The 18533-nt window shown below is 43.7% G+C and overlaps 1 protein-coding gene across 1 annotated transcript in view; it reads left to right on the top strand.

The window, feature by feature from the left end:
* The window catches only part of LOC149465757 (fer-1-like protein 4), a 213680-nt gene that overhangs the window by 178790 nt on the left and 16357 nt on the right, over positions 1-18533 (top strand). Inside the window, exons 38-43 of the mRNA XM_089673264.1 lie at positions 1065-1219; positions 2650-2828; positions 8316-8401; positions 9096-9194; positions 9459-9700; positions 13515-13804. Coding sequence (XP_089529390.1) covers positions 1065-1219; positions 2650-2828; positions 8316-8401; positions 9096-9194; positions 9459-9700; positions 13515-13804 — 1051 coding nt within the window. The remainder of the gene's footprint in view (positions 1-1064; positions 1220-2649; positions 2829-8315; positions 8402-9095; positions 9195-9458; positions 9701-13514; positions 13805-18533) is intronic.

Here is an 18533-nt window from a genome sequence, read left to right as displayed (position 1 = left end):
ATGACCTGCTGGAGTTCAACCGAGCATCAGAACAAGAAAGAAAGGGGATTTAAGTGACTTTGAACGTGGCATGGTTGTGGTGCCAGGTGGGCTGGTCTGAGTATTTCAGAAACTGCTGATCTACTGGGATTTTCACGCACAACCATCTCTAGGGTTTACAGAGAATGGTCAGAAAAAGACAAAATATCCTTGAGTGGCAGTTGTGTGGACGAAAATGCCTTGTTGATGTCAGAAGTCAGAGGAGAATGGGCAGACTGCTTTGAGGTGATAGAAAGGCAACAGTAACTCATGTCAATATGGACCAAATTCTCTAAGGAATGTTTCCAACACCTTTTTGAATCTAGGCCACGAAGAATTAAGGCAGTTTTGAAGGCAAAAAGGGGGTCTAACCCAGTACTAGCAAGGTGTACCCAATAAAGTGGCCGGTGAGTGTATACACACTGCCACAATTTAAGCCAGGTTAGGACCAGCAAAACAAGAAAATGGGCTATGTAAAAGATGTGATCCCAGCAGAGGGTTATTGCCTGAGGTTGTAATCCTATAGGCACCAGTGATGGAAATCCAGCCCTGACATTTATATTCGTCTACATCAATGTTTTAAGGTTTACAGTGCATGATAGCTTTATAAAAGATGCATTTTCAAAAGGACTTGGTGCAATTTCATTTTCCCCATCCATTTTCTTCATGATACACAGATTCCTATATTTGCAAGACCTTTAGTCTAGTGCAGCCATTCTCATCCAAGGTTCCTCCAGAGGTTTCTAGGGGTTCCTTGAGCTGTGGCTGATTGGCCTCCCATCTGATTATTTCTGCATAGTTCCATGACCAGTGCCACTTGGCAGCATGACACCAATGATATTTTAGCTGTCAGTAAGGGTGGCATAATGACCCCCGCTGTAAAGACGCTCTTCCCAGTGACCCCTTTCAAAATAATTTATTCAGGGGTTACCTAAGACCTAGAAATTCTTTTCAAGAGCTCATCTGGGGTTGAGAAAGGCTGGTCCAGTGGATAAAATGTCCTTTGTCTTTTTTGTTCTGTAATGTATTATGTTTTTGTCTTTCAGTGAAGGCTACAATGCATGGAGAGATACCTTCAAACCTTGCCAGATTCTCAGCGCTTTGTGTAAAAAGCACAACCTGCCCTCTGCAGAGTATAGGAAGGAGGAGATCAAAGTGAATAATAAGATCTTTAAGATACCCAGTGAGGCATTTCCTGAAGGTAAGAAGATGTGGACCCAATAATGATGGTCAATGAATATGCTTTTTAATTGCCTGATCAAAGTCACAGAAGATACAGAAGCAGACATGAAGCAGACATGACAAGTTATGTTAGATATGAACCCTGCTGGGTAATCTTTCAGCCCTGATTTTTTGATATGCTGCGTTTTCAGTAAAAGTTAGTGATCAGCGAAGCCTATTTTTGAATGATTCTATAGTTTATGACAAAAGGAATAAAGACATTTTATCTGTACTAACCACTTGTTGGTTTTCATTGGCAGTTTTCAGTTTGAACAATTAATTTCAAGTCACATTAAAGCAATTCTTTTCTGTCCTTCCAAATCTAATATTAAATATGCCTCAGTACCTTAGAATACCCACAATGGTGGGAAATCCTTTGGTCAACTTTAAATAAGCTCTGACGTAGTTTTATACAGTAGCAAGATGCATTTTGAACATTTGCTAAGCCCTTCAGTTTGCAGTACTGAGCAGGGGCGGACTGACAACTCATGGGGCCCCCGGGCAATAGGGGATCATGGGGCCCCTGTATCCTTGACCAAACTCAAAAAAGCCTATGAAAAAGGTACCAGGGGCATTTCATGGGGCCCCCTACTGACCCCGGGCCCTCGGGCAGTGTCCGAGTTTCCAAATGGTCAGTCCGCCCCTGGTACTGAGTTATGTGTAGCTGACCAATAAGGGTAGATTTAAATGTGCATCTAAATCTCTCTTTTCTCTGAAGCATGATCCTCATTTGATCGTGCTTCAGAGGCTACTGACAGGCAGTGAGGAAGGAATGGGACGCCTCCTTACCGCCTGTTTTAACCTCATTTGTGCTGACAAACGCATTGCAGGGGTGTTTGTGGCACTTCCACATTTAAACACCCCTGTCCGCCACCTAATGCAGCTTAAGGGGGCGTGGTTGAGGGCGGGTGGCAAAAACACATGGCAAATGCATAGATTTTCTGCCCCCCCCTCCCCAATCACAAGTGTAGCCTTAGTGTTTAAATATGAACATATTGCAAGTCAACGATCACCATCTCAGCAAGAGGCAGCACTGTCAACACTGAAAGAATGAAGTATCCAAAGATTTCTTCTTTCTACATCTTCGCACTCCCTACCTGAAAATGCAAAATCATGTATTTATTGATTATTATGTGATTTTGCACAGCGTGGCTACCCTGTGGCAGTACATCTGCTATGGGATGGTCCTTGAATGGTTAAACAGTTCTGTTTGCATATATTAGAATTATACTGTAACTCATTGGTACCACTTGATTCTCTGATATAGTGATTTTCCACTTTTTAAATTGGATCAAATCTTGGATTTTCTCTTTCCCTTTATGTGACATATAACCTTCACTATCAGAAGCTCCAGTCTGAAACTACTTACTGTGAATAAGCAATAATCCTAGCATCTATCTTGTATTCCAGAGGCTTTCACAAAAGACAAGAACAAGGAAGAAGACGGAATGCTATCTGCGTATGATGAACACAAGGCTTTGTATGTCCTGCAGCACTGGGATGAAATGCCAGAGTTTGGTACCAAGCTAGTACCAGAACATGTAGAAGTGCGGACCCTCTACAACTCTGACAGTCCTGGAATGGGGCAGGTAGGGAAGGACCATCTTTACAAGAAAACTGTAGGAGGATATCCCTTTAGACAATAGTTCCTAAAGAACAGAAACAGGACATACAAAGAGATAACACTGCAATATATCTGCACATACCGTATTTTTTGTTTCATAAGACGCACCAGACCATAAAATGCGCCTAGGTTTTAGTGGAAGAAAACAAGAAAAAAAAAATTCTGAACCAATGGACTGCAGACACAGTACAGGAAATGACCAGAGACTGCAAACATAGTACAGGAGATGACCAGAGACTGCGGACATAGTTCAGGAGATGACCAGAGACTGCGGAAATAGTACAGGAGATGACCAGAGACTGAGGACATAGTACAGGAGATGACCAGAGACTGCGGACATAGTTCAGGAGATGACCAGAGACTGCGGACACAGTACAGGAGATGACCAGAGACTGCGGACACAGTACAGGAGATGACCAGAGACTGCAAACATAGTACAGGAGATGACCAGAGACTGCGGACATAGTACAGAAGATGACCAGAGACTGCGGACATAGTACAGGAGATGACCAGAGACTGCGGACACAGTACAGGAGATGACTAGAGACTGCGGACATAGTTCAGGAGATGACCAGAGACTGCGGACATAGTACAGGAGATGACCAGAGACTGCGGACATAGTACAGGAGATGACCAGAGACTGCGGACATAGTTCAGGAGATGACCAGAGACTGCGGACACAGTACAGGAGATGACCAGAGACCGCGGACACAGTACAGGAGATGACCAGAGACTGCGGACACAGTACAGGAGATGACCAGAGACTGCGGACACAGTACAGGAGATGACCAGAGACTGCGAACACAGTACAGGAGATGACCAGAGACCGCGGACATAGTCCAACACAACAAACACTTTACTCCTGCGCTAGGAAAGGACTCAGTAGGCCCAATAGGAATGTTCTGGAATTTTCTGGAATATGCACTGCTTGCTGCCCTCAACAGACCGGGGTGGTCCAAATACACTGGATACAAATGAAGAAACAGAAAAAGGGCGCACTGACCTAGTGCATTATCGTTTAAAATAATTTATTGAAGAAACAAAAATAGGTATCATACTCACAATGGACATAATAACATAAATAGCTCTGAGGAAGAGGTTGTGTCCTCAAAACGCATTAGCCAGTTGGTCAACCAGGGTTCCATCGTGTATACTGCGGACATAGTACAGGAGATGACCAGAGACTGCGGACATAGTACAGGAGATGACCAGAGACTGAGGACATAGTACAGGAGATGACCAGAGACTGCGGACATAGTACAGGAAATGACCAGAGACTGCAGCATAGTACAGGAGATGACCAGAGACTGCGGACATAGTACAGGAGATGACCAGAGACTGCGGACACAGTACAGAAGATGACCAGAGACTGCAGACACACTACAGATGACCAGAGACTGTGGACCTTTGGGGAGGGGGGGGAGCTGGTACCCGAATTTGACAGGTACCCGCTCCCACTTCCATGGAGTTATCTTCCCTCCCCGTCTCCCCAGAAGACTGCCAGACCATTCACAAAGCGCAGCACTTCTCGCGCATGTGCAGTGGGCACCCGGATGTGAAGCCGCAAGCTGTCACAGCTGGGTGCCCACACTAAAGATGCCGACGCCGGGATAGAAGACAGTGAGGACAGAGCTGGACCAAGGAACAGGTAAGGTTCTGCTGTATTCTGACATATTTGCTCCATAAGACGCACAGACATTTTCCCCCATTTTTTTGGGGGGTGGGGGAGTGTGTCTTATGGCGCGAAAAATACGGTATTTACAGCATGGTTATGCAAGTGTATAATGCAAAGTTAGATCTTAAAGTGTTACTAAACCCAGGACCCTGCATTTACTATATCCGGTCTCCCCAGACCCTGCATTCACTATATCCGGTCTCCCAGAGCCCTGCATTTACTATATCCAGTCTCTCCGGACCCTGCATTCACTATATCTGGTCTCCCCGGACCCTGCATTCACTATATCTGGTCTCCCCGGACCCTGCATTCACTATATCTGGTCTCCCCGGACCCTGCATTCACTATATCTGGTCTCCCCAGACCCTGCATTCACTATATCTGGTCTCCCCAGACCCTGCATTCACTATATCCGATCTCCCAGAGCCCTGCATTTACTATATCCGGTCTCTCCGGACCCTGCATTCACTATATCTTAAAGTGTTACTAAACCCAGGACCCTGCATTTACTATATCCGGTCTCCCCGGACCCTGCATTTACTATATCCGGTCTCCCCGGACCCTGCATTTACTATATCCGGTCTCCCCGGACCCTGCATTCACTATATCTGGTCTCCCCGGACCCTGCATTCATTATATCTGGTCTCCCCGGACCCTGCATTCACTATATCCGGTCTCCCAGGATCCTGCATTCACTATATCTGGTCTCCCCAGACCCTGCATTCACTATATCTGGTCTCCCCAGACCCTGCATTCACTATATCCGATCTCCCAGAGCCCTGCATTTACTATATCCGGTCTCTCCGGACCCTGCATTCACTATATCTTAAAGTGTTACTAAACCCAGGACCCTGCATTTACTATATCCGGTCTCCCCGGACCCTGCATTTACTATATCCGGTCTCCCCGGACCCTGCATTTACTATATCCGGTCTCCCCGGACCCTGCATTTACTATATCCGGTCTCCCCGGACCCTGCATTCACTATATCCGGTCTCCCAGGACCCTGCATTTACTATTTACGGTCTCCCAGGACCCTGCATTCACTATATCCGTTCTCCCCGGACCCTGCATTCACTATATCTGGTCTCCCCGGAACCTGTATTCACTATATCTGGTCTCCCCGGACCCTGCATTTACTATATCTGGTCTCCCCGGACCCTGCATTCACTATATCCGGTCTCCCCGGACCCTGCATTTACTATATCCGGTCTCCCCGGACCCTGCATTCACTATATCTGGTCTCCCCAGACCCTGCATTCACTATATCTGGTCTCCCCGGACCCTGCATTCACTATATCCGGTCTCCCAGGACCCTGCATTTACTATACCCGGTCTCCCAGGACCCTGCATTCACTATATCTGGTCTCCCCGGACCCTGCATTCACTATATCTGGTCTCCCAGGACCCTGCATTTACTATATCTGGTCTCCCCGGACCCTGCATTCACTATATCTGGTCTCCCCAGACCCTGCATTCACTATATCTGGTCTCCCACAGTACACAGAACATGGAAGTGCAATTAGTTTAGTAAATATAAATTGCTAAATACCTTTTCTCATCAGCCATTAGAGCAATCGTGTACTTCAGCAGAGCACTCGTTAAATATTGTAGGAGGAGTTTTCTTTCTGCTGTGGAAGATGCAGGACCCCTGACCTCTGTCTGGACAGTGCTGATTGGCCCTGTGCTGATCACATGCACTCTCCCAAAGAAAAAAAAAAAACCTCTCTAGCAATACACACCAAACTGAGCATGTGCAGAGTGACTCCACATGATATGTCTTATCAGAAGATAAGAGAGGGCACTGGAAAAAGGGGATGATCAGAGAAGTCAGGATCAAACAGCCTTTTTACACAATGCAGAGGATTAACCCCTTAGGCTCCACAGTGAGTATATCAAGCATGCTTTACTGCATATACAGACTGATTTTACCGTTGTGGGTTTAGTAACTTTAGATCTGAACTATAGACACCAGAGTGATATAGCTTCTCACGGAAACGTTCACAAACTGCCTAGTTCAGTGCTAAAATATTTGGTTATTATCTCATTACATATTTCATCCACTATGTTTGTCTTGAGTGGGAAGGGGATCTCAGGGGCAAAAGTCCAAGCAGGTTAGCTGAGAGTTCCCTTTGCCTAACCAAAGAGTGATTATCTTCTATGAGATGGGCAGCTTCACACAGGGGCATATCTACTGCCTGTACAACCCTGATCAGGTGGCTTACAGCTGAAGCTTAAAGTGGTTGTCAACCTTAAAGATGAAATATGAACAAAGCATATCCCTCTATAGTGTGTACTTGTCTCCATTAAGAGCACTAGGTGTCATTTCTGTCTGCTGCTTTGTTCCTCTGCTATCAGCATGAAGCACTTCTGACAAGTTTTTTTGACAAGAGAAAAATGGTGACAGGGGAGGGATCTCCAACAGATTGATGGCCTCCTGTGTGCTGTGTGGAGGAGGCTGAGGCTCACTCTTCCCTCCAATCAGCTCCCAGAGTTCTCCTAACTGAACTCTGCTGTGTGTAATTCCAACCCTCCCTTTTTTCCTGAATTCTCAGACATGCTTTATAAAGTCTGCACTTTGAACGGATGTAGAGAAGGGAAGACTGCAGATAGACAAGTACACCTGTCATCACCGTGTATCACCTGAGGCCAGTCACTTCACTGAGTATATGGAAGGGTTTACAACCACTTTCATCTGCTTATATTTTGCCTTCCCTGGTGCCTTATTACCCTCTTCAATAATATCTTTATTATCTTTTTTTTTGTAAAACATTTCTATTTTTATGACATACTTTTGTTTAGACCCAGTGATGTCATCACTGGGTCTCGGAAATTCTCTTTTCAAAGCAGGCAGATCATGGCTGGAGGAAGGGGCTGGCAGGCTACTGTACAAAGCATCCTGAAGATGTCAGTACTCTGTGTCAGTACTGCTCTTAGGAGCCTTCAGGCCTGATGCAAAAAGTGGGCTGGCGCTTGGAAGGGGTCATGCAAATATCCAAATACCTTGATGGATGCATGTCATTCTGTAGGAGTGAGCGTTCCCAGGCAGCAGGGGTGGACTGACAACTCATGGGGCCCCCCTGGGCAATAGGGGATCATGGGGCCCCTGTGTCCTTGCCCAAACTCAAAAAAGCCTATGAAAAAGGTACCAGGGGCATCTCATGGGGTCCCCTACTGACCCCGGGCTCTCGGGCAGCGCCCGAGTTTCCAAATGGTCAGTCTGCCCCTGCCAGGCAGACTTCATTTGCATACAAATTGCCCTGTGTAACTCTCACATGTGATGCTGATCAAAAACTGAACTCCAATGAATAAAGGGGCAGGCCAGGGGCAGTCAGGCTGGGATGAAAAATGGTTAGATGATGCTGGGTGTCCTTCAGCCAGGAAATGAGGCACGTTCTATTTAAATCACTGTAGTTTCTAATGCACACTGTAAGAAACTCACAATGTGCAGTGAAATCAGGGTACGTATTTACAGAAGAGACTGTACAGTAACACATTAGTGACTGCTGCAGTCAGAGTCTTTTGGTGCTCTTGGTGTCACCAGATTGACAAGGTTGAATGTTTTGATTCCAGGAATTTATCTAGCAGTTGTTTATGGGGTCAGAACAAAATAGTAAAGCCCATGATCATCAAAACTGGAGCCAGTTGTATTATGAAATGTGCCTTGACTTCCCGCAAGAGTTGTGTCTTGCCTTCCACAATGCTAAGAATTTCTACAGGCCAACCCTTTGTCTTTTTCTTCAACCACGATATAAAGGAGATCATTTTGTCTTTCAGGGATCTGTTCATATGTGGATTGACTTGTTTCCAACCGATGTTCCAGCACCACCTCCTGTTAACATCAAACCACGAGCACCAATAAGGTATGCATACAAGACGTCTCCAAACTCCTCCATCCTGCAGAGAGCTGGAGCCATAACTGGGGCCAAAAAAGTACTCCTCAGTGGGGCAAATAATATTATAATGGGGAGTAGTGGAATGGCAAAACCATTTGAACTTTGCTTACATAACAGAGTGCCTCAAGTTTTGTGCCTCCTAAGCAGGGGCGGACTGACAACTCATGGGGCCCCTGGGCAATTTGGGATCATGGGGCCCCTGTGTCCTTGCCCAAACTCAAAAAAGCCTATGAAAAAGGTACCAGGGGCATCTCATGGGGCCCCCTACTGACTCCAGGCCCTCGGGCAGTGCCCGAGTTTCGAAATGGTCAGTCCGCCCCTGCTCCTAAGGGAGCTTTGGAAATGAGTCAAAGATTCATGTAGACATCTGGAGGTGACTACTCTGCAGTCCAGATGCCAGTTTATCATCTTTTGAGATAGGTACCCTTTAAATGTATGTTACCACCACTGTAAGTTATCTCTTCTATACTCCTATACTTCATATCTCTAATTAATATATTTAATTATCTCATTAAAGCACATAAGGAACGGCTGCCTTCCAGCCCCATCTGCTCGTTAAACTTCTGTAGTTATTTTGAAGGTCAATTAAATGTTACGACTATTTGATAGCAGCGCTGTGATACTAAGTGGTTTTCTCCATCCTGACTTGTCTTTCCTGTAGTTACGAGTTGCGTGTGGTCATCTGGAACACAGACGATGTCATCTTGGATGATATTAACCCGTTTACTGGCGAGCCATCTAGTGACATTTACGTGAAAGGGTACGTGCTATGGCTTTCACACTCTCTATTATTTGCCGGTGTTGAAACTCCGATGTAAAGTCAACACAGATTACCTGCACTTCATCTGATATTTGCATGTCTCGAGTAAATTTACAGTGTATTCAATGGGCTGAAAGTAATTTTTTTCCTCTTGAGATAAAAGTGAAATATGTCAGATTCATATGACTGGTGCCCAACATTGCAGCATATGGATTTATAGACTCTGTAGTTGTTGCTGCTAAAGACATTATCATTTTTTTTTAGATGGATAAGAGGATTGGATGGTGAAAAGCAAGAAACAGATGTGCATTTCAATTCCCTCACTGGGGAGGGAAACTTCAACTGGAGGTTTGTGTACCGGTTTGACTACCTTCCCACAGAGAAGGAGATCACATACAAGAAGAAAGAGTCCTTCTTTTCCCTAGAAGAGTCCGAATTTCGGGAACCTGCTGTGCTAGCACTTCAAGTGTGGGACTATGATCGTATATCTACCAACGACTTTTTAGGTATGTAACTTATGGTCCAGATAGGATTTCCATAAGACTTTACTATACGTTGTGACTGTATTTAACAAAAAGGCAAATGAGATTTTATGAATTGTGTCTTCACCTAAGATCAATAAAGTTGCTTTGTATAGAAGATATGGTAATAAGATTTGCAAGACAGTATATAAAAAAATACTTTTATTTTAGGCTAGCTATACCTTTTAAACAGCCTAAACTTAATAGCCCTACCTACCTTTGTCCTCTTCGAACTAATATATACCCCCTGTATAAAGCTCAAATGGGCAACACAGTGGCTTAGTGGTTAGCACTTCTGCCTTGCAGTAATTGGGTCATGGGCTCAATTCCCAACCATGGCGCCTCCTGCATGGAGTTTGCATGTTCTCCCTGTGTTCGTGTGGGTTTCCTCTGGGTACTCCGATTTCCTCCCACACCCCAAAGACATGCTGGTAGGTTAATTGGCTTCAGTCTAAATTGTCCTAGTTTCATCCCTGGCCACGTGGGATCTCCTGCATGGTAGGGGTTGGGGAAAGACCTGGCAACCTACCCTGTAAAATAATTGCTAAGAGAATTCATAGAAAAAAGTCACTTATGAGTGACGGTCCATGCAATCGCCAAGGGTTGGATGCGACTAGATAGATAGATAGATAGATAGATAAAGCTCAAAGCAAGGGGCACCCAGTGTAGGAGTCATAACCTTTGCTAGCTGAGAAGTACTTCTATCATCTTTGAAGCCCACTGGCCTGCATGGTATTGTGTATAGGTGGCTTTTCTCCAAATGCCCAAATGGTAAAGCTGTCCATCAGCAAGCCTGTAGGGATATGGCTCCGTTAGACTCTATAGAGAATAATGCAGGAGCAAAGCACAGGTTCACTTTAAAGATGAAAGCACCCTGAAGAATCAAAGGTTTGGTTTACTCAACCTACTCTCTCTTTCTATCAGCATTGGACTGAAGCAGGCTTCTAGTACTGACCTTCTCTCAAGCTGATGTACAGAGATTTTTTTTTTTGCATATTTATCCATCCAAGTTATATACTCACCTGTCTACACTCCTGGAAGATCCATGCTGTGTGTTTCACAGAAAGATGCAAACTCTCCATCCCTATTGAGATGCCACCATTTATTGGGGCTCAAAATAGATGTCCCGTCCACAAGAATAAATCCGATTTCCATATGCTCAAATTATGCAAACAGTTTGCAGTTGCAGCTTTAATGATTCTTCTGTAAACACCGCATTAACTATTTGTCCGAATCTCAGCTTTAAATGTGCAAGATTTCGAACTCTCGAATCTTTATCCTTGCTAAATGACTTAGCCATTGACTAGAAAGTATGTGGCTTCACATTGATCTGCTGCGGTTTCCCATCGAGTGCAGATGCAGCACAGTGTTTCCACAATTTTTGTGCAGGTTAGCCACGCTTTGCCATAGACTTCTATTATATCAGGTGGTTTTGGTGCTTTTTTTTTAAATTTAGAAAACCTATCAAAACCACCCGATATAATACCAAATATACATAAACAGCACAAAAATAGACCTCTAAATGAAATAAAACTTTTTTACATAAAGTGAATAATACTAATAAATATATCATAAACCATAAATTAATAGTGAATGTCCCCACTAATAATAAACATCAAAAGTCCGTGTATGATGAAAATAGAAATTTCCCAAAATTCTTCAAATGTAAAGAAGCTTCCACCTTCCACCCGTGCAAACCAACATCAAATGCACTCACCAGATATTGATGAATGAGAAGCCTTTAGGGATTTTAAAGGGATCCTAAACCCTCTTTAGTATCCACTCTATGGAATTCTTCACCATCAGAATAGGCTCCACCGTTCAACCGGGAGAAAAAAATCTCAAATAGTGTAATATTGCCAATCAACAATATAATTAAAAGCAAAGATTAAGGCCACTCACATGTCAGCAACTTTAAAAAGCACATTTATTGAAACCATGGCCTCCAAATGGAAAATGAGCACTTTATAGCCTCCTAACTCAGGAATCCCACATCACAGCCACAGGATAAAGCAGAGGATCCTCACAGACCAGCACAGTTCCCAAAGATGGCCGCAGAAACGCACCGCTCAGCGTGCGCTCAACTCACCGGAAATGACGTCAGACGCATGGAGTGCAGACCGGAAATACGTCAACGCGTTTCACCCCTCCCATCGGGGGTTCTCAAGACGTCCATCTCCTGTCATCACTCCCTTAAATACCCAAAAGGAACCCGCCCCTCAGTTGCAATTGGTCACACCACCTCCCAAGAAGTACTAAACACCGCTCCTCCGCGAGTACGCTGCAGTCAAACTGCAACGGATCAGTGTGCAGCTGCATTAAGAGACCCATCTTCATTGGCTCACTAATACTTAGTTGTTATCTTAAAAATATTCTCTTTATTATTTTAAATTCTTTATAAAACCTTTATTATTATTATACAGGATTTATATAGCACCAACAGTTTGCTCAGCACTTTACAATATAACGGGAGACAATACAGGAACAATACAGTTCAATACAAGAGGGATAGGAGGGCCCTGCTCCTTGGAGCTTACAATCTAGGAATCTTTAGGTTACATTCGCTAAATGCATTGCAGGTAAATAAAAAAAGGTCTGCAAAGTCTTATGGTTCATTTTCTTTAGAAAGCAGACATTGCTTGAGTAGAAAATCCTGTCCCATGCCAGCATCATGTAGAGAAAAGAGCCCTCTGCTTTCTGTGTGGAAACAGTAGCCCCTCTGCAAAGGTCCAGCATACCCCTTGCTGGTTCAGACATATAGCTCTGCAATCAGCAAATCTTATGCTCTCTGCTGAATGGAAATCTCCAGCCGGGGAGTGTGTCAGACCTCTGCAGAGAGACCAGAATGAGCTCAAAGGTCATTCTCTACAGCATTCTGGCAGGGGACAGGCTTTTCTACTCAAATTGTGGCTGCTTTCTAAAGAAAATTAACTAGAAATACATGGAATGTGTTTAGTTGATTAGGATCATGCACATTGACTAAAATAGGCATTTTTTATACCTAGCGTGAATCTCCTGGAGCTTTCCTGTACCAGGGGAGCCACATATGCTGCGTAAGTCCTGCCGTACAAATGGACGGCTATACGCAGCTGTACTCTTGTAACTGTTGATGCTTCTTTGCATTGATGTTTGCTGGAGCATGCACAACAGACACAACTTCTGAATGCAGAGGTTTCACATACAGAAAATAAGTCCTATGTAAATGCACAGGTAAGCGCCAATGCAAAGTAGAAGAGTAAGGCTGCACCAGGGGCGGACTGACAATTCGAGCACTCGGGCACTGCCCGAGGGCCCGGGGTCAGTAGGGGGCCCCATGAAATGCCCCTGGTACCTTTTATAGGCTTTTTTGGGTGTGCTTTGAGTGTGGGCAAGGAAACAGGGGACCCATGATCCCCTATTGCCCGGGGGCCCCATGAGCTGTCAGTCCGCCCCTGGGCTGCACACAACCATTCACTTGTACAGCAGGCCGTATGTGGCTCCAGGAGATTTAGGTTAGGCATAAAAAATACCTATTTTAGGTTGTGTGCTTGAACCCTTCAACTGAAAGCTCATTTGGGCTTTAAAAAAATAAATTTATAAGTACTAATGTAATTTACCTTTAGCAATTTATTTGAGACACATTTGGGAATAAAAATAAAATGCGTGTGCTGCAAGAAAGGAATGTGTTGACTTTTCCCACAGGAATAAATTAGATGTTCGCCTTAATTTTTGCATCAGCATTTTACTTCTGTTGAAATTAAATTGGGTACAGTAGAAACAATATTTATTGGATCGACAAACATTCGTTTTCATATTTCAGGATCGATTGAACTGAAATTAAGCGACATGGTGCGAGGTGCAAAGACGTCTGGACAATGCACCATCAAGTTGGCCAAGGACAAAGCCACACCACGCTTCTCCATCTTTAGAAATAAGCGCATGAAAGGCTGGTGGCCATTTGTCAAGCTCAAGAGTGAGGAGGACATTGAGAGGGAAGAACGAGAGGCGGAGGAGGAAAAGAAGAATAAGAAAAAGAAAAAGAAGAAGAAAAGTGTTAAAATAGAGGATGTGCAGTATACTGATTCCAGTGGAAACATCTACATTCTGGCGGTAAGTCATGAGAAAATCACATCCATCCTACAGCAGTGGTACTCAACCTTCCTAATGCCGTGACCCTTTAATACAGTTCCTCATGTTGTGGTGACCCCCAACCATAAAATTATTTACCCAGTAATTATAATTCATGAAGTGTCATTTTACCTCCAATACTGCTGCTTTCAACACAGTAGCTGCTTTTAACAGAGTAGCTGCTTTCAACACAGCAGCTGCTTTCTACACAGTAGCTGCTTTTTTCACATTGGAAATATGTTCTTTCCGATGGTCTTAGGCGACCCCTGTGAAAGGGTTGTTCGACCCCCAGGTTGAGAACCACTGTCCTACAGGGAGGCCTGCAAATCACTGTGGCTCACATTTAGAGAATTTAGAGTTGGACTCCAAGCAAACAGCTAAAAGTAGAATTATAATACATATATGGGAGCTGTTCTTCTGTCCGTCAGTCCTGAGGTCTTTACAGCCCTACTGGACAACCCAACCTTTCTGCAGCTCAGCAACACAGCCAGGTCATCTCCTTAGCCCCAGCCTGGAATTAGACAATGAAGGAACAGCAATGGGCTCATGAGGCCACCTCTCTGCTCTTTCCTCCTTGTCAGTTAACAAACCAGTTATTTTGCTTTAAATGGGACATGAAAGTATCACTAAGTGCAAAGATTTCCTTATCTAACTACTTTAGCATTACCTTGTAGCATGGTATGTGAACAAACTTAAAGTGTATGTAAGCCCAATCAGTAAAGTCACATTTATGCTTTGCCATGTGACTGTACTATCAAAAGGTAATTTTCAGCATTTTTAAATCATTAAAATAATACCTGCTGATCCTGCCACAAATGTCCTTGTTCAGGCACTTCCTGTTATAGGATGATAACACTCTGGGGCAGGGGCGGACTGACATCTCATGGGGCCCCCAGGCAATAGGGGATCATGGGGCCTCTGTGTCCTTGTCCAAACTCAAAAAAGCCTATGAAAAGGGTACCAGGGGCATCTCATGGGGCAGTGCCCGAGTTTCCAAATAGTCAGTTCGCCCCTGCTCTGGGGTTGATTTACTGAAGGCAAATATACTGTGCACTGCAAGTGCAGTTGCTCCAGAGCTTAGTAAATGAGGTGAAACTTCACTTTACAAAGAACACCCAATCACGTGCAAGGAAAATATAAAAAAGCAGTATTTTTGCTTGAGCATGATTGGATGATGAAAGCCAGCAGACCTTCCCCTCATTTACTAAGTTCTGGAGCACCTGCACTTGCAAAGTGCACAGTCTATTTTCCTTTAGTAAATCAATCCCTAAGTCTATCTCTATCAATAGTGCTCTTGCTTTATCATCCTGTCACATGCGGCAACCATAAGTGCTTGCACCATCACTACCGTATTTTCCGGCGTATAAGGCGACTGGGTGTATAAGACGACCCCCTAATTTTCCAGTTAAAACATAGGTTTTGGGTTATACTTGTCGTATAAGACAACCCCCCTTCCGAGACAACACCATCAGATTTTTTAATTGAAATAGTTATGACTTACCGGTACTTAAAATCCTTCAAAATCCTCATGTTCATCCTCTGACATCATAAGTTCATGAATGACATCTATGAATACAAAGCCTGCTCGGATTGGCTGAGGTTGTGACATGATCAGCCCACCTCTCTGACTCAGCCAATCCGAGCAGGCTTTGTATTTATTAGTAGAATACATCACTCGCCGTGATTGGCCCAGTGTATACTGTATGTAGCCTCAGCTACCGTACATACACGCATCCAGCGGGCTGATTACAGTAGGGACGTACCGGTACGTTTTGAAACCGCTTGGCTCAGCGCAGTATACTGTATATACCGCACATCCAGCGGGCTGACAGATTAATCTGTCATAGGGACATTTGTTTTGAGCCAGTTTGGCTCATCATGGTAGCTCCCCCAGAGCAAGTGCATATAGACAGGAAGTGGCTGCGAAGAAGCTGCAGGAGATCAGCAGGCTTGAGATGCAACAAAGGGAGAATAATTGGTAAATACAGTATTTTGTAAAGTAAAAAAAAAAGTAGCATTTATGAACGCAGTGCTTTAGTAAACTAAATGTCATCCAGTTAGGGTTTACATTTAGTTTGAAAGGATTAAATAATGATTTTGTAGATATTTTCCTTTATTAATTTTTATCAGGAATCTAAAGGACAATAAAATGTTTAAAAAATTTTTCCTTTAACAAGTAAATGTAAAATATTATGCAGTACAATTTTAAAGCCAGCTAGCAGAGGTGAGTTCTATCCTCCTTTTTAATGTGCTTTCCAGTTTTTTCTGTACTACAGTGTTGTAGAAGGCCTGCTCTTTATAGAGATCAATACCTCAAGCTGTCACTGCAATGACTCATGCTTTAGTGGATAGCGTTGTCAGAAGTTTATCTAAGATAAAGGGTGCCTGAAACTAGGCTAGATTTGCTGTGCTGGAAATTTACATGACATATAACACTCTGGAAATCCTGTTTATTTGTAAAAAATAAATAGTAAGAATACAAAAAGAAATCGTATACATATGGTAAGTGGTAAGCACTTCCAATTAGCAGCACTAGGGTCATCGGTTCAAATCCCAACCATGACACTATCTGCCTAGAGTTTGCATGTTCTCCCTGTGCCTGTGTGGGTTTCTTCCCACACTCCAAAGACATGCTGGTAGGTTAATTGGCTCCTATCTAACATTGTACCTAGTATGTGTATGTATGAATGTGAGGTAGGGACCTTAGACTGTAAGCTCCTTGAGGGCAGGGACTGATGTAAATATATATATATATATATATATATATATATATATATATATATTAGGAATGCACTGATGCCCAGTATTTTCAAGAGTACTCGTACTCGTGAAATTACTACCGATACATTAACCGATCATTTGCGGAGCCCGAACTGTTATCGCTGCAAGGAGAGGAAAAAGAAAGTGGCGGGGATTTCAAATCCCCAACGCTTTCTCTCCTCTCCTACCACTGACACTCATCCTGGAATGCCTACAGGGAGGTTTCCCGCACTGCTCTTATGACAAGCCCTGGTTCACACAGGAGCAGTGGGGAAACCGTATGCGATTTGGACAGGAATCACATTCCTGTTCAAAAAGGCATGCTATTCTTTGCGGTGCAATTTGCATCCATTAACGCAAAACGCACCGCAAAGTATCAGTAATCGGTATCGGTGAGCACTGAACGTATCGGTACTCGTACTTGCCAATAGAAAAACGGTATTACTGCTTCCCTAATATATATGTATATGTGCAGAGGCAGACTGACAACTCATGGGGCCCCCGGACAATAGGGGATCATGGGGCCCTTGTGTCCTCGCCCACACTCAAATCACTCCCAAAAAAGCATATGAAAGGTACCAGGGGCATCTTATGGGGCCCCCTGCTGACCCCGAGCCCTTGGGCAGTGCCTGAGTGTACGAATGGTCAGTCCACCCCTGGATGTGTGTGTGTGTGTGTATATATATATATATATATATATATATACACAGTTGCAAGAAAAAGTATGTGAACCCCTTGGGATTACGTGGAGTTTTGCATGAATTGGGCATAAAATGTGCTCTGAACTTCATCTAAGTCACAATAGAAGAACACAGTCTGCTGAACATAATACTACACAAACATTAGATGTTGCCATGGTTTAATTGCACATAACATGTAAACATTCACAGTGCAGGGAGGAAAAAGTATGTGAACCTTTGGACTTAATAACTGGTTGACCCTCCTTTGGCAGCAATAACCTCAACCAATAACCTCTTAAGGTGATGCCACAGCATTTCAATCGGGTTGAGGTCAGGACTCTGACTGGGCCACTCCAGAAGGCGTATTCTGTGCTGTTGCGGCCATTGTTTTGTTGAATTACTTGTATGCTTTGGGTCATTGTCCTGTTGCATCACCCATCCTCTGCGGAGCTTCAGTTGGCGGACAGATGGTCGTACGTTTTCCTGCAAAATGTCTTGATAAACTCTGGAATTCATTTTCCCATCAATGACAACAATCCGTCCAGGCCCTGAGGCAGCAAAGCAGCCCCAAACCATGATGCTCCCTCCGCCATGTTTTACAGTGGGGATGAGGTTTTGATGTTGGTGTGCTGTGCCTTTTTTTCTCCACACATAGTGTTGTGTGTTCTTCCCAAACAAGTTAATCTTGGTTTCATCTGTCCACAGTATATTTTGCCAGTAGTGCTGTGGAACATCCAGGTGCTCTTTTGCAAGTCCAAAGGTTCACATACTTTTTCCTCCCTGCACTGTGAATGTTTACATGTTATGTGCAATTAAACCATGGCAACATCTAATGTTTGTGTAGTATTATGTTCCGTATATATATATATATATATATATATATATATATGTAAAGCGCTGTGTCCTTTGATGGTGCTGTGTAAGTACCTGAATTAAAAAAGGTTAAAAAAACAGATATAACATATACAATTGACCACAGACAATTACAGTTTCCCTAGCTGAATGACATTTAGTTTGCTAAAGCACTTTTTGTCACATGCTTTTTTTTTTTTTTTTTTTTTTTTTTTTTTTTTTTAGTGAAATACTTGTTTTCACCTTTTATTAGCCTCTTTACAGCCACTTCATGGCTACATGCACTCCAGTGATGGCTGTATGACATTTCTCAGGGTGAGTTTCCTGAAGGTAACAACAGCGGAAAGTGTTTGTGTAATGTGTGCTGAAACACATTGCAGTTTCTATCAGACACATGCCAGGATGACAATGCCGGATCA

Source organism: Staurois parvus, unplaced genomic scaffold, assembly GCF_062004578.1.
Source record: "Staurois parvus isolate SC_StPar_1 unplaced genomic scaffold, SC_StPar_1.0 ptg000137l, whole genome shotgun sequence".
In the NCBI taxonomy this organism is placed as follows: domain Eukaryota; kingdom Metazoa; phylum Chordata; class Amphibia; order Anura; family Ranidae; genus Staurois; species Staurois parvus.
Note: the sequence above shows the minus strand (reverse complement) of the source record. Positions and strands in the feature narration are given on the sequence as shown.